At 42.0% G+C, this 24,699-nt stretch overlaps 3 protein-coding genes across 5 annotated transcripts in view; 2 read left to right on the plus strand and 1 right to left on the minus strand.

Moving 5' to 3' along the window:
* The first annotated feature begins 179 nt into the window (after positions 1-179).
* Positions 180-10,896, plus strand: LOC5504098. The gene is made up of 7 exons (XM_001624990.3): positions 180-502; positions 960-1,181; positions 1,391-1,488; positions 2,153-2,284; positions 2,915-3,055; positions 8,831-9,118; positions 10,394-10,896. Exons 1-7 carry the CDS (start codon positions 250-252, stop codon positions 10,697-10,699), a joined length of 1,440 nt encoding a protein of 479 aa, XP_001625040.2. The 5' UTR covers positions 180-249; the 3' UTR covers positions 10,700-10,896.
* Positions 3,364-6,121, plus strand: LOC5504107 (octopamine receptor). Its single transcript, XM_032372373.2, has one exon. The coding sequence runs from the start codon at positions 4,833-4,835 to the stop codon at positions 5,961-5,963; it is 1,131 nt and encodes a 376-aa protein (XP_032228264.1). The 5' UTR covers positions 3,364-4,832; the 3' UTR covers positions 5,964-6,121.
* Positions 10,828-24,699, minus strand: part of LOC5504106 (extended synaptotagmin-2) — a 21,215-nt gene continuing 7,343 nt past the window's right edge. For all 3 annotated transcript variants that reach the window (XM_048723021.1, XM_048723016.1, XM_048723024.1), the window contains exons 5-22: positions 24,573-24,639; positions 23,764-23,853; positions 23,120-23,175; positions 22,520-22,637; positions 22,025-22,124; positions 21,580-21,650; positions 21,037-21,261; positions 20,526-20,606; positions 20,367-20,441; positions 19,846-19,932; positions 19,146-19,295; positions 18,565-18,659; positions 17,845-17,898; positions 17,451-17,531; positions 14,418-14,552; positions 13,702-13,807; positions 12,486-12,535; positions 10,828-11,860 (exon numbers count right to left, since the gene is read on the minus strand). In XM_048723021.1, coding sequence (XP_048578978.1) covers positions 11,827-11,860; positions 12,486-12,535; positions 13,702-13,807; positions 14,418-14,552; positions 17,451-17,531; positions 17,845-17,898; positions 18,565-18,659; positions 19,146-19,295; positions 19,846-19,932; positions 20,367-20,441; positions 20,526-20,606; positions 21,037-21,261; positions 21,580-21,650; positions 22,025-22,124; positions 22,520-22,637; positions 23,120-23,175; positions 23,764-23,853; positions 24,573-24,639 — 1,675 coding nt within the window. In that variant the 3' untranslated portion in view covers positions 10,828-11,826. The remainder of the gene's footprint in view (positions 11,861-12,485; positions 12,536-13,701; positions 13,808-14,417; positions 14,553-17,450; positions 17,532-17,844; positions 17,899-18,564; positions 18,660-19,145; positions 19,296-19,845; positions 19,933-20,366; positions 20,442-20,525; positions 20,607-21,036; positions 21,262-21,579; positions 21,651-22,024; positions 22,125-22,519; positions 22,638-23,119; positions 23,176-23,763; positions 23,854-24,572; positions 24,640-24,699) is intronic.

Here is a 24,699-nt window from a genome sequence, read left to right on the forward strand (position 1 = left end):
TCTTTAAAAAAACACTTTTTTATCGAATAGTGTCACAAAAAAACTAAACAGCAGCAGGATTAGTGACAACGTCAGATAACATTTGAATGTTCTCTTGAGCAGTGCAAAACTATGACAAATTGTGCGAGATGCGGCGTCACAACTGCGCGCGCATCGCTCTCTATGACGTGAAATTCTATCCAAAGCCGCACTTTTCTTGAAAGCTTTTCGACTGAAGCAGCTGAAAAATTGTAAAAGGTCTCGTTCATAATGGGATATTCTTCCGACGAAGACGATTTTGACGATAACGAGGAGTTCAAGCCTTTTCAAATGAACTTCTTGCCGAAACATGAGGCCAATTTACCACCAATTCATAAGTTCAAGAAAGTTTCCGGTGCTGTTAAAGTGCAGAATAGCTGGACCAAGGGCCTTCGTATGAAAGTTGCGAATAAAGACTCAAAAGCATTTAGGGTCAGCCGGGAAAATGAGGGCGGAGTTGAAACACTGACTTTCAACGTTAACGGTAATTAGAACTTTAATCAGAGTCTACACAGAATATAACAATGCTGTTTTTTTTTTAAATTTATCTCTTTAAAAAATTGCAGTCGGTTTTGGCATTTTCAGGCTGCCAATATAGAAAAAATCTAATTATTGGCAAATAATTTAAAGTCGAGGGACAAATGATTTGATGTTCGCTTGGATGCACAGTCCAAAATACACAAGGAAAGCCTGGTCTCTTTTTCATACAGTTTCAAAAAAGTGATTTTAATTGCCTTACAAAATAAAATTTGATTTTGTAGATGTCACATATACTGGTACAGTTGCTTCGATAACCGAGACGCGAGCTGATCCATAATATTCAAAGAAATACAAGTCAATGTTCCAGCGGTCCCTTTACGTACAATACAATAATACAATACAAGTTGTAAAGTGCTTTAAAGTTGCAAATCTGACCGTCATGTACCGGCATCTCATTGCAGCATTCAAGTCTCACGTCCGACATTGCGGTAGCATCTCTGACAAGGCCAAGAACCTGTTCAAAAAGCCGCCTTGGCTGCGTACGTCTGAAGATATCAAAGTTATAGGAGGGGTGGTCGATAAGCTCAAGGCGTTCAAGAAATATTCTGTGCTTGAGAGGCGAGGACTGGCCAAGGTGGTGTATTACGAGCAGTTTGAAGACGGCAGGGTTGTTGTACAGCAAGGTACGATGGTAGGACTTGGCTTACATAAAGTGACCAGGGAAGTGACCAATTAACACATCAAATGCTAGGAACGGGATGCTAGTATTGCATTTTACAAATCGCAACCACAAACAACTGGTTGCTTGTGTTGGATGCCAAAGATCGATTTGTTTACAGGCATTTTGTTGGCAACTAATCCCAATAAATACATTTGGTTGCACGTGTTGTAGGTCACAAAGGAATCTCCTCTCTCTATTTCATTCTGAGTGGCGCAGTATTGGTACAAGTGGCGGAGGAAGATAAAACGACAGGAAAAATCACTGAGCATGTAACGCATTATGTTCGTTCTAGTCTTGTTAGATGTTTTGTTAAAAAGAATAAACCATCTAGTTTTGTATGTGGAGCTTTAGAGAAGGCAGGATTCCTAGAATCCATTGGGATGTGGGTACATAATCTAGAATGCTCTAGTTTTCCAGGTTCGTCTTTCACTTAGCCTGCGTACATCCGGTACACGCAAGCTTAATCTTCGGTTATTACCGTACGTTAATTACCAAAATCATTACCGAATGCACGTAGGCTATCTGTAGGCTATATTGAATGCCTCTATCAGCCGCCACTTTGTCATCGTAGAAAAGTGAAAAATCATCCATTTCCATCGACTGATACACGGGAGCCAGTGCAATATTTTCGATTTAATTTTGTAAATCAAGTATAAAACGTTGTTTTTGGATATTTATTTCATGATTTTAATACTTTATGTGCCTTCCAATATTAATTGAAAACAAGAACGGTGTGGCTGACAAGCTTTTTTCCTTATTGTTTTGAAACCTAAGGAACACTTAGGGTTACGATCAATTGATTTTCGAGTGCGAACTCATTTGAAGTAAACAATTTTAACCCTTAGTGTTGCGCTAAGGACACTTAAACTGTGCCCGGTATTGATGTGCCATGGGTGACATCGCCCCTTTAAGACATTTTGTATCTTGTGGTAGATTGTTGGTGAGATGTTTGCCGGAGACTCATTCGGCGAGCTCGCCTTACTACACGACATCAAGCGAACAGCCACTATCATCTGCAAAGGAAGAGCAGAGTTCTTACGGCTGGACAAGCCAGGCTTTGACGAGGTTAGACGGCAACTCTCCAGCACAGCATCTTACCCTTTTTTGCCTTTTTAAACATTTACCGCGCTTTCATCATTCTGCGGATCCTCGCCAATAATTGACACCTGCTAAACCGAAAACTTAAAAGTTGTAAAAAATCGTCGGCGAGAATTCGCAGAATATTGAAAACAGCAATAGTAAGTCTTGCCAACAACATGTGAATCTTAGTAAGTCTTGCCAACAACATGTGAATCTTCTAACATTTTTTGTTTTACCACTGGGGAGACTGATGATGTTTTTTTTTTTTTGTGCCAAAACACTCCTTCCAGCTTCTTTGATTCCTTCTAGAATAGAATTATACATAATCATCATCATCATCATCATCGTCGTCGTCGCCGTCGTCGTCGTCATCGTCATCATCATCATCACCAGCATCTTCATCATTCTCTCTTGTTGCATTTGGTGGCTTTGTGTTGTTTATTACATTAGCCTCACGGTACTTGATTTGATGCTTCAAGTCATAGTATCGTTTGGTCACGGAAGTGCGTGCCTGGGTGGAGGGTATGGGGGTGACATGGACCAAGCAATCCTTTAAAATAGACCAAGAAAAATTTATCAAAGACTTCACCATTGTTTTTATTTGAACATTTACAGGTCCTCAAAAATAGCTACAAGAGAGCTTGGGAAGCACGGATATCTCATTTGCGATCACTCCCTGAGTTTGAAGACTATCACGAGAAGGAATTACACAAGGCTACTGCTACATCTACACTAGCCGAGTACCCAGATAATACGGTGAGTCATGAATAGACGCTGAGTAACACACAAGCTAGCCAGATAACACGGTTAGTCATACAAAGACGCTGAGTTACGCCCGAGCTAGCCGAGTACCCAGATAATACGGTTAGTTATGAGTAGACGCTGAGTCACGTCCAAGCTAGCCGACTACCCAGATAACACGGTGAGTCGTACAAAGACGCTGAGCTACACACAAGCTAGCCGAGTACCCAGATAATACGGTGAGTCATGAGTAGACGCTGAGTCACGTCCAAGCTAGCCGACTACCCAGATAACACGGTGAGTCGTACAAAGACGCTAAGTTACTTCCAAGCTAGCCGAGTACCCAGATACTACGGTGAGTCATGAGTAGACGCTGAGTCACGTCCAAGCTAGCCGACTACCCAGATAACACGGTGAGTCGTACAAAGACGCTGAGCTACACCCAAGCTAACCGAGTACCCAGATAATTACCATGCAAATTACAATTACCCTGTAATTCATTAAGGCTGAAAAAATGTTAAAAATATCATTATTATTATCATGATTATAATCTAGATAGAAAAGTTTCTAAATTTAAAACTAAGATAAAGAGAATTAAAGAGAATGGAAGAGGACACAGATATATGACCGATACAAAGAAATGCAATTTTTTGTATAAATTATTAAATTAAAAATCTTGAAAATCCATATCTTTTAATTTTGCCCCGAAAGGCAATCAGCAATTAGTCTATACCAGGTCATGAATAGAAAAATGATCAAATAATATATTGGAGAGGAGGTAGAAAATCAATTAACGAGTCGGGAAATCTACATTCCGTGGATAGACGTGAGCCCGGATAATATAATCTGTTTTGTTCATTCGAGCGTCCTTATGAGATTCGCGGCATTCAGCTGGCACACTCTTCCATCGAGGCATGTCCTTCCTGTGCGCATTTCATGTGTACACAACCTGCAGTCGTGTCACACTTGTATGGAATGTAATCGTATTTGCCGTCAGGTGTAAACGGACACATCCCCGCTATGTATGGCTTTAGCAAGCCAACCCTTGTCGCTACACCATTCACACCTAGATAGCGCATCGAACGTTTTATTCATGTATCGTCAACATGATGCAGGCGTATAAGTTCAAACAAATACTAATCACGTTTTTACTGTCAGTGGGAACAAATGCATTAATTTGGCCTCGCATAATCTATATACATTTCTATCAAATGGCTGTCGACCAATGCAAACATTTCCTCAACTTGTTGTCAAGTTTAAGCGTCGGTCGACAAGATATCGGGTTTACGCGGATGAATGGAGAAAAAAGTGGCCGGTTAAATGAAAGCCATGACGCCCTCATTAATGTGTCCAAGAAATGAATATGAAATGTTTTGTGGGTGAAAATTACGTCGGCGGGAAATCAGTGTATAACGTAACCAAATCGATCCATCAGCTAAGACAGATCAAGAAATCTTGGCGGGTCTGAAATTGTGAGCAATCTTAACTGATAGACCCTGAATACCCATTTCGCAGAGTTGGGCTCGGATGTGCGCACGAAAGGAAATTGAAAAAAGGACATCCCGGCAACCATCAACAGAAAAAACAAAAACAAAGGCAGAGATAAGCAGCAAATTTACGCGCTATTGAACTAAATGATAGAGTGTGAATGCGAAGAGAGAAACAACAAAAGACTGGGATTAGCGGCGCGGTGTTCTCCTCTGGGATCTTCAGCCAATTATATCTACTCGGAGATCCGATCTAATTGCGGTGAATTCGTTTGCTAGAAAAGGTCGCTAGTCTTGGCAGGGCCATGGCGGCGTTGAACGTGATAATGAATGGTTCAACTGGTTCAGCTATAGATTTCTGCCGGCAGCCTACGCAGTCTTCTTACGTAGCCCAGACGGTATTCTTGTCGGTAATCTTCGTCATTACCCTTCTTGGAAACGCGACTGTGTGCTTGACTGTCTTTTTGACTTCAAGTCTTCACGCCTTTACCAATTACATCGTGGCGTCCTTGGCAGTGAGCGACCTGATGGTTGCCCTGTTCTCACTGCCATTCCGCATCCACCAGACAGTACATAACACACATTGGTGCCTCGGAGCGAGCGCGTGTGCGTTTTGGATTTGGGCGGACATGTTTTGTTGCTGTGCGTCTATCATGAACCTTGCGCTTATCTCTCTCGACCGCTTCCTGGCCACCAAGTACCCTTTGAACTACCAGGAACTGATCAACAGAGCTGGTAAAATAGCCATGGTAGTGACAGTTTGGCTGTACTCATTTGTGGTTGCCTCACTCAGTTTGAGAAACTGGACATCACCAGAGGGACCACTAGTGAAGACCATTAACGGCTGCTTTAAGCCTGACCCTTATTTCTACACATTTGCAGCGGCACTTGGTTTCTTCCTGCCTCTGATAGTGATCATTTTAGCTTACTCGTATGTCTTCCGAGTTGCTGTAGGACACTGGCGTGCTATAGGGAGATTAACAGTTCCCGCGCATTCGGATACTACCACCCAGCGAAGGGCTCTAAGCCGCGAAATCAAGGCCGCCAAGACTCTCGCAATAGTCATTGGCGCTTTTACCCTATGCTGGATGCCGCTATTTATCATTATTCTCGCGACCTTTTGGTGTACTGGATGTTTCAAACCTCAGGGCGATTCTAATCTTGCAGGATTTTTCATGTTCGTGAATATAACGTTCGTGTATACTCTTCCGAACATCAACAGCACGTTGAACCCGCTTATTTATGTGTTGTTCAGTAAGAAATTGAGGCAGGCATTTGTGCGAATGTTTGAAGCCATTTGGGCGAAGATAAGTGGCGCGAACGATAGAAACCTGAACCGAATCAATCCCGATACAAGCCAAGGGCTAGACCGGAGCAGTAACACTGTCTTCAACTACAGAAAATCGTTTGCAACGAGCAGTAATAGAGACAGCTAGTAATGTAGTAGAACTTGGATACATTGCTGGAAAGTTTAAACGAGATGAGACTGTGAAAATAAAACCAAAAACGGACAAATCTTTTAAAAAAGCTAGTGTTTTCATTTAATGCTATTAGATGAATGTAGATTTGAAATAAAGCTGAAAAAAAAAAAGAATAAAAACTTTGCAGACTCCTACAGGTTAAGGTAGGGGAAATGTTTAGAATGAACACAATTTTGCTCGTTAGGTAGAAAAATTGCTTTTTTTTTCATAGTTGTGTTAGAATGAAGAAGCAAATAAGCAGCAATAATGTTTTTCAATACTCTCATTTGCTTCAATTATTTATGCTGTAAATAACAAGCGAAACATCTAAACGCGTGGAAATGATAATTACTTTACGGATCTCATTTCGAGGCGCGCTTTCAGACAACCAATAACCTTTTTGTTGATGCTATTTCTGTATTAAGCAAATCGTTACTTTTGTTCATAATCGAGGGATTATTTCGAATATTGCAAACACCGTGACCACCTGCTTGCTTTGCTCCCGTGAAAACACGTCCATTATCGCACACAAAAATCGCTCAATAAATCCGTCAGCAAACACAAGCGTTTGCCAAGTGTACAAAACCTGGCCAACATCCGTGAGAAAGATCCGCGGCACGAAATAAAACGGTCTAATGGACAACAGTGGAATAACAAAACACCGCAACGGGTAGTTTAGCAAAAAACACTAAAGGTATTAACTTGAAACTGTTTCCCTGATTATTAAAAGAAGACTGAAACAATGACACGCGTTTAAAATGGGCAAAGAATTCCAAACAATAGCCAAGTTAAAATTGCGTTTTTTTTTGCGAAATTGTAAATTGTTACGAGTATAGAATAGACTAGCATGGTGTCATCCATCACTTGACAGTTCTTTCTAAAAACAAATGTTCATGTTCATAACCTGATATATGACATGGTTTCTAGGTGATTTCACTTAGCCCCACTACCAACACACTTGCGGCTTTCTGCGGGGTTTCGATAGAGGTAGAGAGCGAACACAAAGTGCGACTGCGCGACTGTAATCTTCGCTACCTCCCAATAATTCTGAAACCCAACAGAAGCCTTTCCTACGCAGCAGACTCGGAAAAACGATTAGAGACTCGGGAGCTACTCGAATAAAAAGATCTGAAATACGACAATATTGTCTAAAGCATGATTGTCACTTCAATGATCCTTTATTTTGAAAGAAGTAAAAAAAAAGCAGGCTGATCTTATGCCATCTTGGCAACTTTAAGTGAGCAAAGAACAAAACAAATTTACAAAGTACAAAATCTTCTTTTACTAACTCATTTTGACATTCTCGTTCAGTTCGTCACAAGACCAACTAGGGTCTTAGCGAAATAAAATTTTGGCCGACTGCTGAGCTGAGCATTGAAATTTGAAGGGTGAAAAAAATTTGAGATTAGTCAAGCGATGCCAAAAAAATGAGAAAGTCGAACAACGGATTGAGGCATTAATTGAAGAAAATTTTGGATTCTGAGTGAAATCATGAAGGGGTTAAAGTCTTAACATAATAAAAGTTAGTCGCTACTTTAAAAGGTGTGACAAGTACGGTTACCTCGCACCAACAATTAAAAGCTAAAAGCAAAATGTATTTCATAGACGATTTTGAAGTGCAGAGTTTAATATTTCCGGAGGCCGTTGGTCTTCAGTTTATTTTTGAGTCATGTCAGAATGAAAATGGGACATACTTGCGTTACACCTCAGCCTTGCTGAAAATCCACAGAAACGATTGCTACGCAGGCTGAGTTACACCAACGTGGTACGCAATAAAAAAATGGTTTCTTTTGAGTTTCGAATGGAACCAAAACAAAACGGTTATTTTCAAATCATGTTCCTTGATAAAAATCATGTATTTTTCACATTAAGGAAATATTCAAAATAAAAGATGAAAGGGTCCATTTTATGAATATATGAGTTCTTCTTTGCGAGGTCTTTTGTTTGCAAATTAAAAGTTAAGACAAAATATAAAATATTTATACCAATCTTAAAATATTTCGATTGTCATGAAAGATTGTCTTCTCTTTGGGGAAATGAAAAAGTATTTATAATTGTCTAGCGGATGTCTCAAAAGTGCAAAATATTCAAATAATTCTTTTTCCCCCCTTATTTACAACACTCGCCTACACTCGTGACGAGTGTTCCCGTGAGAAAATGTTTAATGACAAAGAATGAATATGGCAAATTGACGTTTATATTAACGTTAACCCTAAGATTTGCTTTCTGACGAGATATGGATTGATGTCACTGTTATATTTATTCAGTCTCGGATCCAGGGGGGTGCAAGGGGCCGGTGCCCCCCTTATAAAAAGGATAGCTTTACTGAACAGGTGTAAACATGCAATAAAAGCCATTGTTGGGAGCGTAGATAGACTGACTACAATGACTCAGCCTATCGCATGATTTTTATCGAAAATTACTGCTGTTGTACGGCCGACTTTACGAAAGCTTTCACTTAGTGCAAATAGCCCATAAAGTTCTGACATCTTGATCTTTGCTCTAAAGAGCTAACACTTGAAGTAGTACTCTATATTCATATAACTTGTTTCTTGTAGAAACATTACAAAAAGTTTGAATAAATTCATTGTTTTCGACACGACTAGGCAGACTAACAGCTTGTCTGTGGTCCTTCCTACAACACTAACCGCCAGTTGTTAGTTGTAAAAGTAAATCGAGAAAATTGAAACTCCAGTAAGGGGAGGGGGTGTTCAAAAGCTCTCGGGAAAAATACAGAGATGTTTGTCTTCCAAAGCAAAATCTGCGCGCAAACTACTATTGTTTTATGGAAATCTTGTTTTATGGAAGACTTTTCTCACACCCTTTTTAACTTTCCAATTCAGGTCATACTACGCAACACAACCGAACCATGCGAGTTCGTGCATTTCATCAAGTCCGGACAGTGTCGACTCGTCCGAGAAATGGACCTCATCGTCCGGAAACTTCCTTTTAGTGACACCAAGTTCATCTTGCCCCCACTACACGAGGGGGGGAGGGAGGGACCACCTTATGATCTCGGCCCAAACGATACGGCCAAGCGGCTTTTCCTTGTCTTAAGGATGCTAAAGAAAGGAGACTTCTTCGGTGTTGGCGAGGATTTGAGCAAGTCTAGTATTATAAGTGCTGGAAGGGTAAGCTCATACAGCAAGTCTAGTATTATAAGTGCTGGTAGTGTAAGGTCAAACAGCAAGTCTAGTATTATAAGTGCTGGTAGTGTAAGGTCATACAGCAAGTCTAGTATTATAAGTGCTGGTAGTGTAAGGTCATACAGCAAGTCTAGTATTATAAGTGCTGGTAGGGTAAGGTCATACAGCAAGTCTAGTATTATAAGTGCTGGTAGGGTAAGGTCATACAGCAAGTCTAGTATTATAAGTGCTGGTAGGGTAAGGTCATACAGCAAGTCTAGTATTATAAGTGCTGGTAGGGTAAGGTCATAGCCTAGTATTATAAGTGCTGGTAGGGTAAGGTCATACAGCAAGTCTAGTATTATAAGTGCTGGTAGGGTAAGGTCTTAGTCTAATATTATAAGTGCTGGTAGTGTAAGGTCAAACAGCAAGTCTAGTATTATAAGTGCTGGTAGAGTAAGGTCATACAACAAGTCTAGTATTATAAGTGCTGGTAGGGTAAGGTCATAGTCTAGTATTATAAGTGCTGGTAGGGTAAGGTCATACAGCAAGTCTAGTATTATAAGTGCTGGTAGGGTAAGGTCATAGTCTAGTATTATAAGTGCTGGTAGGGTAAGGTCAAACAGCAAGTCTAGTATTATAAGTGCTGGTAGGGTAAGGTCAAACAGCAAGTCTAGTATTATAAGTGCTGATAGGGTAAGGTCATACAGCAAGTCTAGTATTATAAGTGCTGGTAGGGTAAGGTCAAACAGCAAGTCTAATATTATAAGTGCTGGTAGTGTAAGGTCAAACAGCAAGTCTAGTATTATAAGTGCTGATAGTGTAAGGTCATAGTCTAGTATTATAAGTGCTGGTAGGGTAAGGTCATAGTCTAGTATTATAAGTGCTGGTAGGGTAAGGTCATACAGCAAGTCTAGTATTATAAGAGCTGGTAGGGTAAGGTCAAACAGCAAGTCTAGTATTATAAGTGCTGGTAGGGTAAGGTCAAACAGCAAGTCTAGTATTATAAGTGCTGGTAGAGTAAGGTCAAACAGCAAGTCTAGTATTATAAGTGCTGGTAGGGTAAGGTCAAACAGCGTTTTGGTAGTCTAGTATTATCAAACAGCGTTGTTTATAGTTGGTAGTACGCCTGGTATTTTTATTGGTTGAGAACTTTGCCTGGTATTTTAATGGGTCGAGAACTTTGTATAGTATTTTTTACGAGGTGATAACTTTCTTGGAGTTCTTACGGGTTCTCAAGGGTTCGGTATGTTGCCGCTGACACCTTTTCTTGACTTATAGGTGGAAATAGTGTTAGTACCACGATCGGTACTCCTCAAGCACGATCGCGGACTCGGATGCGTCAAAATGTGCCAGCAGCTCTCCGACAGGTTTCCGACACGATGCGAAGTGTTCCGAAGTTTTATCGAGAGCGACCGATGGAAGCGCTACAAGCAGCAGGTCATTCGGGAGATGTTCGGGCTGAGACGAAAGGTTGCGAACAATACGACGTTTGCCGATGTTCCTCGCGCCATTCGAGTAGAAAATAAATACTATTATGGGCTGTTCCCGCCAAAACAGTATTTACCACCAATAACACTGCGCTGAGTGCGCATGAACTGGAGTCTTAGGTATATTATTTGAAGGGTGTTTAGGATTATCGCCGCCTCGCTTAATTTGAACAAGCGGGAAAGACAAGAACGTACTACGGTGCTGACAATAGGAAACAAGAGCACTAAAATTATTCCATTTATTAAATTATTTTGAATATTATTATTACTCTATACGACAAGGAAACCTAAAAATACATACATATATATATCAAATTGAAAATTGCTAATAATTAATAAAGCGATTTTACCTAAATAAAGAAAAAAAAAAGCTATTTGTTACGACTGGTTTCGTCAAATTCTATTTGTTTTAAATACCCACGTTTAGCCTGCGCTACAGACTCCTTGCACTGCGCATAGAAACATCGAGGCTATACCACCTAAGATGTCTACTCTGCAGGTCTGATTCTGAGGGTATTATACTAAGGGTATTATACGGAAAGTCTGATTTTGAGGGTCTGATTCTAAGGGTATTATACGGAAGGTCTGATTCTGAGGGTATTATACGGAAGGTCTGATTCTGAGGGTCTGATTCCGAGGGTATTATACGGAGGGACTGATTCGGAGGGTTTTCACGCTGTGTATATAATGGCCAACGGTCGGGACTTGGGCGCGAGATAAGAGGTCTCACAGCGCATCCGTTAAGAGGTTCTTCTTACTCTTGACCATGGGCCATTTTGAAATCGAACTCTATTTTGAATTAATAAACCGAGAAGAACTCGGGCTGGAGATTCTAATGGGCTGAACATGTGAAGGGTTGAATTCAAGCGAAAGATCTGGGATGAGAAAGGCCATGGTTTCCTTTATATAGTCCCAGGCCCAACCATTGCTACCTGATATGAGCGTGCGCAAACAGGCAACTAGCACTAAGAAATCATGGGACTTTTTGGGTGGAAAATTCGCGCGTTTCTTTGAGAGAAGAAGCTTATTTTCATTGTAGAATTCTTATTTGCGCTTTCTGGCGTAACTGTATTTATTTTGGTTTGAATTCGCCACTCAAAATGTCACGTCAGCGTTAACGTTATCACTCATATCCTTACGTTAGGTTTTAAACCTGACTTCGTCCTTGAATGATCAGCATACGAATGTTGCGATGGAATTTCTACCTAGCGCGGTACACACAGCTTAGTCATCATCTTTCTCGTCCCTCAACATATACCTGAAAAAATAACACATGAAACCTCAAGCAGGAGCAAATAAATGTGACTAGACGAATACTAAGTGTATTTTCCTATAAGGCACAATCTCAGAGGTACATTTTTCCAGGGGGGAAGGGGGGTGGGTTTTAAGAGGTAATTTGCATCAATAAATCACGTGACTTTTTGAGTGGCCAACTCACGCCAAAAGACAGAGCAAAAAAATGGCAAGTTTTCCCAAAATAAAGTTTGGTTAAGCCAACTTTGCTCGCTAATATCTAAATTTCATATCTTCTAAATTTCTTTAAAATTTGGAATTAAACTTTTGGTCAGAGGAGCTCCTTCTATGCGGAATCTTGAGCTTGAATCTTGAGAATTGGAAAACTTCATGCCATTTTTTTTCCTCTGTCACGCCAAACATAGAATAAGTCAGATAAGCCAGAGAGCGACGGAAAAACAAGATCTTTCAATGAAAATCAGCAGTTTCTAACTTATAAACTTCCTGGCTGATTTGCAAGCGCATAATAAGTTTTTTTTGCCACCGAAAGCCGTGGCGAGCGCGACTTTGCAAAAAAGCCACGCGACTTCTTAGTATAAGTCACGTGATTCGAGCAAATATTTCATTGGCTTTTAGCCCGCCAAGCTTACCATGCGGAGATGGGTTTGCTCAAGTCCAATTTACCCAAATCTATGAGAACCTGTTGAAAATGCAAGGATCGTTAACAATAACCGGGGCGTGTAGCGGCTATACAAGAAAACAGTGGACTATGACGACACTATGGGCCGTAAGGGATAGGTTGAGAGACCGTTCTTTTTAAGGACGATTTCAAATGCAAATACATGCAAAGGAACAAAGTCGGTTGTTTTATTTTCTTATGTTGGTATCACACAAGGGGATATTTCACAATACTTTTGACAAACGAAGAGCATAGACTCATAATGGACTCATAATGGACTCAAAATGGACTCATAATGGACTCAAAATGGACTCAAAATGGACTCAAAATGGACTCAAAATGGACTCAAAATGGACTCATAATGGACTCATAATGGACTCATAATGGACTCAAAATGGACTCAAAATGGACTCATAATGGACTCATAATGGACCCATAATGGACCCATAATGGACCCATAATGGACCCATAATGGACCCATAATGGACCCATAATGGACCCATAATGGACCCATAATGGACCCATAATGGACCCATAATGGACCCATAATGGACCCATAATGGACCCATAATGGACCCATAATGGACCCATAATGGACCCATAATGGACCCATAATGGACCCACAATGGACCCACAATGGACCCGCAATGGACCCGCAATGGACCCGCAATGGACCCATAATGGACCCATAATGGACTCATAATGGACTCATAATGGACCCATAATGGACTCATAATGGACCCATAATGGACTCATAATGGACCCATAATGGACCCATAATGGACCCATAATGGACCCATAATGGACTCATAATGGACTCATAATGGACTCATAATGGACTCATAATGGACTCATAATGGACTCATAATGGACCCATAATGGACCCATAATGGACCCATAATGGACCCATAATGGACTCATAATGGACCCATAATGGACCCATAATGGACTCATAATGGACTCATAATGGACTCATAATGGACTCATAATGGACTCATAATGGACTCATAATGGACTCATAATGGACTCATAATGGACTCATAATGGACTCATAATGGCTGCCTAGAAAAAAATAAAATGCCCACATTGCTAGAACGAATCCCGATTGAGAAAACAGTATTTAAACAAATTGTATAGAGAAACTATCACGATAAACAAATGCACAGATAAAGAGAGTAATTCCTCACCTGGCCCATAGAAGTCTTGCTCTTGGAGAAGAATGACACGTCATTCTTGACGGTGACATCAAGAGTGCGATCCTTGAGCTGAGCCTCAGGGATCATCCACTCAAATCTGATCAGCGTAGAGAGACATGAGACACATTATATAATGAGAGTAAATGAGACACGTTATATAATAAGTGTACATGAGACATGAGACATATTATATCATAAGAGTACACGAGGCACGTTATATAATAAGTGAAAATGAGACATTGGACACGTTATATCACGAGAGTACATGAGACACGTTATATAATAAGTGAAAATGAGACATGAGACACATATCATGAGAGTACATGAGACACGTTATATAAAGAGTGTACAAGAGACATGGGGCACATTATATACTGAGTTTACATAAACATGAGGCACATGATATCACGAGTACGAATGAGACATGAGACACGTTATATAATAAGGTGTGCATAATAAACATGAGACATATTATCGTAAGGCGCATGAGAAAGATAAGACACATTATCATAAATGCGCACAAGACAAAACTTTTTATCATTAAAACATTTTATCAGTAAAACATTTTATCATTTTCGGAAAAGACACATGCCACGCATGTATCAAAATTGCGTCTGAGACACAACGCGAGAAAATGAGTTAATAGTACTGTGACGCTTACAAAAGATGATAAGCTTTGTAATGTACATTGTAGCCACAATACTCACTTCTCGTCAAAAGATGGACTAAGGGTGTTCTTAGCAATGTCTGTGCGGCGTCTGTTGCTTTTGGATTTGTCCGGCAGGACATAAGACCGCATGTAGGGGTCCGCTAGTCCGTCCGAGTCACATGGCATCAGATCCCTGGGCAAGACAACAAAAAGCCATGGAAACCATCATTGAGGTCTGAGGGGGAGATTAGCGAGGTCTGAGGGGGTGATTAGCGAGGTCTGAGGGGGAGATTAGCGAGGTCTGAAGGGGTGATGAGCGAGGTCTGAGGGGGTGATCAGCGAGGTCTGAGGGGGTGATTAGCGAGGTCTGAGGGGGTGATTAACGAGGTCTGAGGGGGAGATTAGCGAGGTCTGAGGGGAGGTTAGCGAGGTCTGAGGGGGAGATTAGCGAGGTCTGAGGGGGAGATTAGCGAGGTCTGAGGGGTGATTAGCGAGGTCTAAGGGGTGATTAGGGAGGTCTGAGGGGGAGATTAGCGAGGTCTGAGGGGAAGATTAGCGAGGTCTAAGGGGGTTATTAGCGAGGTCTGAGGGGGAGATTAGCGAGGTCTGAGGGGTGATTAGCGAGGTCTGAGGGGGTGATTAGCGAGGTCTGAGGGGAGATTAGCGAGGTCTGAGGGGGTGATAAGCGAGGTCTGAGGGGAGATTAGCGAGGTCTGAGGGGAGATTAGCGAGGTCTGAGGGGGAGATTAGCGAGGTCTGAGGGGGTGATTAGCGAGGTCTGAGGGGGTGATTAGCGAGGTCTGAGGGGGTGATAAGCGAGGTCTAAGGCGGTGATAAGCGAGGTCTGAGGCGGTGATAAGCGAGGTCTGAGGGGGTGATAAGCGAGGTCTGAGGGGGAAGATAAGCGAGGTCTGAGGGGGTGATTAGCGAGGTCTGAGGGGGAGATTAGCGAGGTCTGAGGGGGAGATTAGCGAGGTCTGAGGGGGAGATTAGCGAGGTCTGAGGGGGAGATTAGCGAGGTGTGAAGGGGTGATGAGCGAGGTCTGAGGGGGTGATCAGCGAGTTCTGAGGGGGTGATTAGCGAGGTCTGAGGGGGTGATTAGCGAGGTCTGAGGGGGTGATTAGCGAGGTCTGATGGGGAGATTAACAAGGTCCGAGGGGGAGATTAGCGAGGTCTGAGGGGGAGATTAGCGAGGTCTGAGGGGTGATTAGCGAGGTCTGAGGGGTGATTAGCGAGGTCTGAGGGGTGATTAGCGAGGTCTGAGGGGGTGATAAGCGAGGTCTGAGGGGGAGATTAGCGAGGTCTGAGGTGGAGATTAGCGAGGTCTGAGGGGGAGATTAGCGAGGTCTGAGGGGGAGATTAGCGAGACCTGAGGGGTGAATAGCGATGTCTGACGGGTGATTAGCGAGGTCTGAGGGGGTGATTAGCGAGGTCTGAGGGGAGATTAGCGAGGTCTGAGGGGGTGAAAAGCGAGGTCTGAGGGGAGATTAGCGAGGTCTGAGGGGGAGATTAGCGAGGTCTGAGGGGGTGATTAGCGAGGTCTGAGGGGGAGATTAGCGAGGTCTGAGGGGGAGCGAGGTCTGAGGGGAGATTAGCGAGGTCTGAGTGGTGATTAGCGAGGTCTGAGGGGGAGATTAGCGAGGTCTGAGGGGGAGATTAGCGAGGCCTAAGGGGGTGATTAGCGAGGTCTGAGGGGTGATTAGCGAGGTCTGAGGGGTGATTAGCGAGGTCTGAGGGGGTGATTAGCGAGGTCTGAGGGGGAGATTAGCGAGGTCTGAGGGGTGATTAGCGAGGTATGAGGGGGGAATTAGCGATTTCTGAGGGGGTGATTAGCGAGGTCTGAGGGGTGATTAGCGAGGTATGAGGGGGGAATTAGCGATTTCTGAGGGGGTGATTAGCGAGGTCTGAGGGGTGATTAGCGAGGTATGAGGGGGGATTAGCGAGGTATGAGGGGGGAATTAGCGATTTCTGAGGGGGTGATTAGCGAGGTCTGAGGGGGTGATTAGCGATTTCTGAGGGGGTGATTAGCGAGGTCTGAGGGGGTGATTAGCGAGGTCCGAGGGGTGATTAGCGAGGTATGAGGGGGGAATTAGCGATTTCTGAGGGGGTGATTAGCGAGGTCTGAGGGGGTGATTAGCGATTTCTGAGGGGGTGATTAGCGAGGTCTGAGGGGGTGATTAGCGATTTCTGAGGGGGTGATTAGCGAGGTCTGAGGGGGTGATTAGCGAGGTCTGAGGGGTGATTAGCGAGGTATGAGGGGGGAATTAGCGATTTCTGAGGGGGTGATTAGCGAGGTCTGAGGGGTGATTAGCGAGGTATGAGGGGGGAATTAGCGATTTCTGAGGGGGTGATTAGCGAGGTCTGAGGGGTGATTAGCGAGGTATGAGGGGGGATTAGCGAGGTATGAGGGGGGAATTAGCGATTTCTGAGGGGGTGATTAGCGAGGTCTGAGGGGGTGATTAGCGATTTCTGAGGGGGTGATTAGCGAGGTCTGAGGGGGTGATTAGCGAGGTCCGAGGGGTGATTAGCGAGGTATGAGGGGGGAATTAGCGATTTCTGAGGGGGTGATTAGCGAGGTCTGAGGGGGTGATTAGCGATTTCTGAGGGGGTGATTAGCGAGGTCTGAGGGGGTGATTAGCGATTTCTGAGGGGGTGATTAGCGAGGTCTGAGGGGGTGATTAGCGAGGTCTGAGGGGGAGATTGACTTGAAGTAGGCGGAGAAAGTTAGCACTGAAAGGCACCCTACCCCTGAAAGCTCATGGGTAGTTCGATGGAGACCCGATAAAAAATCAACAACAAAAATCTACCCCTCAACTCTAATCCCCAACATTTCCATGCTCATTCTGTACCAGGTCCGCTCTACATTATTCGTTCGGCTTTTTATCACCTTTTTCCTGCTTTACTCTTGGGAGAAATGTATCGTTAGGCTGGGTGAATTGTTCCGTGATAAAAGTCTATCTTGTGGAACCGAGAAAACGAGGCTCTAGACGGGGTGGGGTGGGGGTGGGGGGGTCATGAGAATAGAAAGGGGAGGAAGCGGGATGCTTTTTTCAATAGATGAGTTGAATGTGCTCGGACGAGAAGACATACCTAGCTTTCATGTCTGTGACGATGAGCTTGCTGCCCTGTGAGTCGTAGCGAATGGTAAGATAGACATCTCCTGTGACAGTCCTGAAACAGACGTATAGCGTGAGAAAACGTCAACAGGGCTAGGTGTGAGGGCTAGGCGTATAGCAGTGCGAGCCAGCGTCAGCATATTGATGTCTGGGAAACAGGCCTGTTGTATTACGACACTTCAGATGACTAAAATGATGAATGTTTTAGCTCAATACGTGCAGAACATTGTGAGAACTTGCTCGAAAATATTTACAGCCATTTGCTATTTGAAATCCAATTTTGTTGCGTCCTAGCTTAGGTTGACCTGAGTGCGTAAAAAAAGAATTGCGGCAAAATGTTTCAATAAACGGGCCTCACTGTAGCACACCTTTCAATCTTTTCCTTAGGCTCTGTCTTTCTCTTTCTGACGGTTGTCTTCTCGCTGTGCATAGAAAATCAACGCAATTATTCACAATGCAACATGGAGTCCATATTTATCATAGAATCCTGAGAACAATGACCATGTGCGTACAAGGGTGTACAACACGTCGAGACGGAAATTTAGTGAGTACAGATGAGTTGAAGATGATGGTTTTGTTACGGTTACAATATTTACTTGTTTAGACAACGGGTTTTTTTTATTAATTTCTGGTAGTGGGTTGGTTGAGCAAACAAAGTGTTTTGCCGTTCGCAGCCTATCAATTTACCATACAACATCAAGGCAAGGGACAAATATGATACAGTGTAATGTACCCTATAAGGCTTGAGTTACAGGGAGTTAATTGTAATTATGCAGTCCCAGAAAAAGTCCTAAGGGGATTTTCTTAGAAGACTCTAAAATATAGTAATGTGCCCGAGAGTTTTGAGTTGTAGGGAGTCAGTAACTGTAATTGTGCGCTCCATAGTCCCTCCCCCTCCCCCCCGCCCAAGGGAGGTTAGAGGACACCTTCCCTCAATATGGTGTTCATCTAGAAAGTAGCACTAAAAGACACCCGACCCCTGAAAGTTCATGGGGTAGTTATTTTTTCTGTTATCACACAATGAGAAAGACTGAAGGAAACGTGTAGTAACACTGTACAAAAGAAGGTTTAGAAGACGTGTCACTGACCCACTATTGTCCTTGCTTGGTATCAGCTGTTCCGTATCGGCAGCCTCGGCTGCATCTTCTTCGTCTGAAGTGTCGTCCTCACGGGTCACAAGCGCCTTCACACGAAGACAAAGGTAAAAATCACTTAAAGGGCTAAGGTCAGTAGTTTTCCGTGGGCCGCGGTTCACTCAACAATCCAGCAATAGAGGAGAGACAGAAATAAAGCGTGGAAAAATAAAGTCAAATAACGTATTTCTACAAAACCTTTACAACCTCAATTTGGTAGTTTGGTGGAAAACGGTTAAATTTTCCATCGAAAACACATTCCCATTCTCATTCTCAAATTTACTCCAATGTTTTCTACTGTCGCTATCCTCCTAGTCACATCATAACAATCTCTGCCAAGCCACACAAATGATTCTTTATTATTAAAAGATTTGATGAGAACTCGAAATAACCATCTGCAAACAAAAGCTAATACCCAATCGCAATGGCTCCCTAAAGTTGCTGTTGGAAATGGATGCTCAGACACTTGGCGTTTTTGCTAGGATGACAAAATGGCGGTTGACTGCAACACACTTAGACTGCATATTGACACATACCTTGAGTATAAACTGACAGGTTAGCGTGCTGTTGTGGCCGGAGTCTTTGAGCGGGAAAGGCTGCTCAAACGTCATATCCTCGTCTTGCAGTATGCTGGACAGTGGTACATCCAGCTTGCCGATGGACTTCTCCTTCTCGCTATCAAACACCTATGAACAAAATGAGCCCCTGTCAACCAGTACAAACCAGTATCAAACAGAACTGGTTTGTTAGCATATAACAGAACAAACCAGTACCCGCATACCTACATTGAACACATCATCAATAAAAAAAAAACACACTGGTTCAGTAGAAGAATGAATACAATACACCAAAAACTGGAATTCGACTCTGCCAAATTATCGTCTTTAATAAGACCTTTTCAGGGCAGACTGAAGAAGGTAAATCGTTACAAGCTTCTTCAGTCTGCCCTGAAGACGTCTTATTAAGGACGGAAATTTGGCAGAGTCGAATTCCAGTCTTTGGTGAATCGAACACATCATCAACATACACAGAACCAGTGTCAGTATAAACAGAACAAACCAGAATCAGCATATACAGAACAAACCCAGGCTTGCGGGAGGACAATGTGCGCTATTGCAGCTAGTCAAAATGTAGGATGTATTTTACAATCAATCTTAAATGAAATCTTATCTGACCGCCTTACGATGCGTGGTGCAAATAACTCAAAAATAAAGTGAAAAAAAATGCAAATAGTACCTCAATGTTCAGTTCTTGGTATTTGGGATCGTGGATCAAGAACCTGAATGGTTCCTCCCAAACTGGACTGATAGAATCTGTGATGGTCTGAGATCAAATAGTTAGTCAACTTTTGAACAAAGCAATGTAAAAAAAGGGTTGAGAGCCAACAGTAAAGTCCCATGCGATCAGCGGCAGCATTTATGGCAGAAACATCCAGCATTTGTGTCAGAAACACTGCTTGGTCCTGTAATGCTTGCGCTGTTCATGCACCATGTTGGGAGATGCCGTAAAGTAGTTCACCAGTATTTCCTTTCTCTTGTGGTCAACTGTGCTATACTGTGTAAGGAAATGCTGGCCGATGTTGGCGCTATTTACACAGGCCTTAAACATATCGAGGAATGTATTAACTGATGTCAGGAATAGCTTGAGATCATGCTTAGAGACCGAGTGGGCTTTCCAGGTACTCCCTGCATGGTCGAACGAGAAAGTGCTTCGATTAACGTATAATTTGGTTTGAAAACAAGACATAACCACGTTACCTTACTGTTCTTTGTCTTATTACCAACTGTCAATTTACAAAATGCGCTGGTGGTGCCGCGAGCAGCGTTGGTAACCTGGCACAACAGTAATATTAGCATGACCACACAAGTCATTTTGAGTAACATAACATCAAAGAATTGTCACTTGGGTCAACTTACAGGAAGATTTTTAGCAGAGTCTAGTTTAACAAAAAGGGCTGACGTTGCCAACATCTCTTCGCCTTGGACTGCTTTCTCGGGCTGTGGAAATAAATCATTTATAGGTTATCACTGAAGTCAAAGCTCTTGTAAGTAATTACCTCGGCTTGTAAGGGACTACCTCGGCTTGTAAGTCACTACCTCGGCTTGTAAGTGCTTACAATACCTCGGCTTTTAAGTGACTACCTCGACTTGTAGGAGAATACCTCGGCTTGTAAGTGACTACCTTGGTTTGTGACTGGAGCTAACACACTGAATGCTGATGCTTACAGTATAATAATTTGAAATATTTCTTATTTTCACTAGGATGATTTCAATTATGTTGTAGCATTCGAAAAGGAATGTTGATGCATGCTCCCATTAGAAAAGTTAACAACAATTCTAGAAGGATTTAAAAAAGATAGTTGTAACTAGAATTGAGTTACCAGGAGAAGTGTCAAAGAAGCCAGGCAAATTCAGTATTTCAACTTACTGGTAAAAGGTCATCAGGACTGTTGGTGAATGTGTACCAGGTACAATGAAGGTTGATTTGGCCACTTGCCACATTCTCAAGCGGCAGCCACAGGTCAGCACTGCCTTGCTGTACCACAGTACTAATATCAGCTTCCACAGAGCCCAACGCCTCGTCATCAGACGCCCTGTCCTCATCAAATAACTGGATCTTGATTTTCTGGCCTTGGCTGTTATCGACAAACACCTGGTACAATACCATCATGACAAAGGGAATTAGGATTAAAGTACAATTCCATATGAATTTAACATGGGGGATGGTACAGTGGTATTTCGCTGTTAGGACACCGTTATCAAACATAGTTTTCTCAAACCCGATGAAAGAAAACATCACACATTCCCTGTTAATTCTAGCATGTTCAATAAGAACACCTGATTAATGAGGGCTAGTGTGGTTTTCAAATAAAAGTCTTTGCTTATGCAATTACGAGGTTTTTGGAGATTTTCCTGGGAACGATTCGATAATATCAAACGCTAGGTCTTTGACTAGAACAGGTGGGCCTACCTCAAACACCTCATTCCATTTAGGGTTGAGAGTCTCTTTCTTGGTTTCGGTCCTGAAGGTTTGTGCTCCAACTGCGGAAAAATATCCATAAGACAACTCAAGTAGCTCGCTACATACAGTAGTATAGAAGAAAAAAGGTAAGAGTTGTGACAATGGGGTGTTTCCAGATAATGAGAGTCTTGTTGAATTTGAGCACGAAATTCAGGATCGGGAAGGTCTCAATGTTTATCCTAGCATTAGCTTATCTTGGTTTGATTAAATTCTAGCATTTCAAAGCTTAATAACCAGGATAATAGGTTCCAAGCTTTATGGTGAAGTGAGGAAAAAGACTGCACACACAAACTCAGACCTGTCAAAGTATGGCTTTTATAATATTGGACAACAGCTATCCTGAGGTATTACAGTATATTATTCTGTAAACATAAAGGCTTGAGTTCTTCATTACCTTTGACCATGGCATAGGGGTCTGATGTGCCCTTCTTGAATACGGCAATGTCTTTAGCCACCAGGTCCTTGGCTTCTGTCACTTCTATACGAAGCACACCCTGATCAAACGGAAAATCATTTACTTAGTACGCATGTGATGAGGTCTAACAATGGGTCACTGAAGGCGCAAGTGGATTAGGACGATTGCAGAAGAAGGTCAAGGATGCGACACCAAAATATGAAGTAATAAAGGTTTTAGTAAACAACAGGAGCAGTAAGAGATCCAGAGGGTTCACGGAAACCACATTTTAGAAAAAATGTAAATAGCTGCATATACGGTATATACTGCATTGGTACCTTAGATGGAATGGACCACCTTCCCTGAAAGGTTCTTTTTTTCCTTACATATAAATGTTTAAAAAATACTGTTGAGGTTGTGCTTTCGCCAAGTGGAAACTCGGCTTTACAAAATGAATGATAATCATCTGCCTAATGGGCTTGACACTGTGCTTACGTCTGGAAGTGGGTATTTCAGCTTGTAGGGATCAACATCAGTCAGTGGGATACAGATCCTGTTAGGCAGGACTACAAATGATGCCACGACATCCCCAACCACTCCACGCAGGATGTCACTATGAAAAAAGGAAATATCAACGAGGAAATCTAGCCATGATTTCTGCAATTTATAATTATGTCCATCAGCAAAATTGCCTATCACCTTTAATTTCTTTAACTTCTGTACCTAGTCACAATTGTGTTAGATTTTGTTTGGCTGCGCCCTATAGTTCCTTCCTAATCACATTACTTAGATGCTATACTATTTATCCCTTAGAATGATGGCTGAGCTTTTTGAGCTTAGGGTACATAAGAAAGGACGGCTGAAGGTAGCATAGCGCAGCAAATGTGCTTACCGTTCACTAAGAAAACCTGTATTTAATTTTTTTTTTTTTGAATATTCAAAACTCTCATCATTAAAAAAAATTCAACTTTCTTTCTATCATTTTCAATTTTGCCTGTGTCATTTGATTTTTTTAAAAATTATTGAGCTATTTTATGTAGTTGTAGCATAGATTGAATTTTACTGTGATTCATGGCCAAGAAATGCATTGTTTACCTGAGCCCAGGAATGTCAAGGATATTCAGCAGATTCGTCAGATCAAAGTCAATGTCCTAAAAGTAAACAAACCATGCAGTTTCTCAATTAGTTTGCATGTGAATCATTCCGTATTTAGAGGAATATGATAGTATACCTGTGGCTAAATCTCTGGTCAAGCAACATACTCTTATATCTTTTGTCAAGTTTGGATATTGTTATTACAGATAGCCTACTGGCATTGGATTTTTTTTTTGCAGAGAAAACATGGAGTTGGCTATATTGGTTAAAATTTTGAACAAAGAGGAGCGAGATCAGCTATATAGTTGACAAAAAAGTGTGTTGGGGGGAGGGAGGTTATTCACCCTTTCCTGCTAGCCCCACTTCTCTGCATCCGTATAGAGAAACCAGGTTTTCTCACCAAATAAAAAAAATCTAATACCTACAGTACATGTAAGCTAAATTACTGAGTGTCTAACCTACAGCCTACAGAAATCAGGGGTTTTCTTATGATAGTTACAACATTAAACCAAACTCAAAATTAAAAAGGCATGAATTTTTGTGTAAAGAGACCCCAGATCTACTGACAACTTCATACTCTTAACAGATTGTTCTCAGCCAATCATAAGTAGCCCTTTTTTACTAACTGTTATTGGACTACTTACAGGCCTGTTAAGGAAGAAAACAGATATTCCACCAACAAGAGGAGCACTTGGGACAAGTGGACTCATGATCACTCTCAGTGTTCCACGGAGCTGGGGATAAAAGCCAATATTTATTAGCCTATTTCATATAGACCTGTTACATCACCTTCTCCAACTCACAGTGATATTTAGAACAATGGTGAAAAGTTTCAGAAAAAAAACAGGAAACTAGGAAATAGCAAATAAAATCCCATTTTTGGCCAATAGTTATTATCAGGGGCACAGGGATACATAAATAAATAACCAGTTGATATTCACCAGGGTAACAGGTGAAAAATCCGCACTTGAGATCTAGAGTGATTGTAAGTATGTGAGTTATGAGCTATGAGCTTTGGGCAAGACAAGAACCAAATTTACTATATATTCTGAAGGGGGAATTGGCATGTCTATGCTTAATAATCTGCTCTTTCTTACATGCACCTCAAATGAGGTTGCACTCATGAATCCATGAGTACTTTCCTGCATTGGTCATGGGTTATGCATAAATGGCTAATTCCTGGTCTCCGAGCGCTGGTTAAATGTTACAAGGCACATGAACAAGAATGCTACAACCTTCCAACAGTGGCTTTGTTTTTATTTGTGCATATTTGTTTGTGTATTTGATATCCATGAGGCAATACCAGTTTTATGACACATGGATTCTGCCATTCTGCAAGTGCAACCTGATTTGAAATGTTTTAGAAAATACTGTAGGTATATGTACAAAAAAGCCTTAAAATGAATAACCAGGCACTGCCTTCTATGTTTTCCTTTCAAAAGCTTTAGCCAACCTGCAGGTCCTCTATTCCAACAGATATTCCCTTGACTGACAGCTGGATATCAGCATCACCAGCATATCTTGAATACAGAAAAATAGTAACAATGCTTAGGACCAACGTTGCACCAAGTAATATAAGA

The sequence above is a fragment of the Nematostella vectensis genome, chromosome 2 (genome assembly GCF_932526225.1).
Source record: "Nematostella vectensis chromosome 2, jaNemVect1.1, whole genome shotgun sequence".
Lineage (NCBI taxonomy): Eukaryota > Metazoa > Cnidaria > Anthozoa > Actiniaria > Edwardsiidae > Nematostella > Nematostella vectensis.

Coding starts and splice junctions, on each gene's coding strand:
- LOC5504107 (XM_032372373.2), top strand. CDS start 4,833: ATGGCGGCGTTGAACGTGATAATGAATGGTTCAACTGGTTCAGCTATA.
- LOC5504098 (XM_001624990.3), top strand. CDS start 250: ATGGGATATTCTTCCGACGAAGACGATTTTGACGATAACGAGGAGTTC. Junction 1,182..1,390: donor CAGGGTTGTTGTACAGCAAG/GTACGATGGTAG, acceptor CACGTGTTGTAG/GTCACAAAGGAATCTCCTCT. Junction 2,285..2,914: donor ACAAGCCAGGCTTTGACGAG/GTTAGACGGCAA, acceptor GAACATTTACAG/GTCCTCAAAAATAGCTACAA.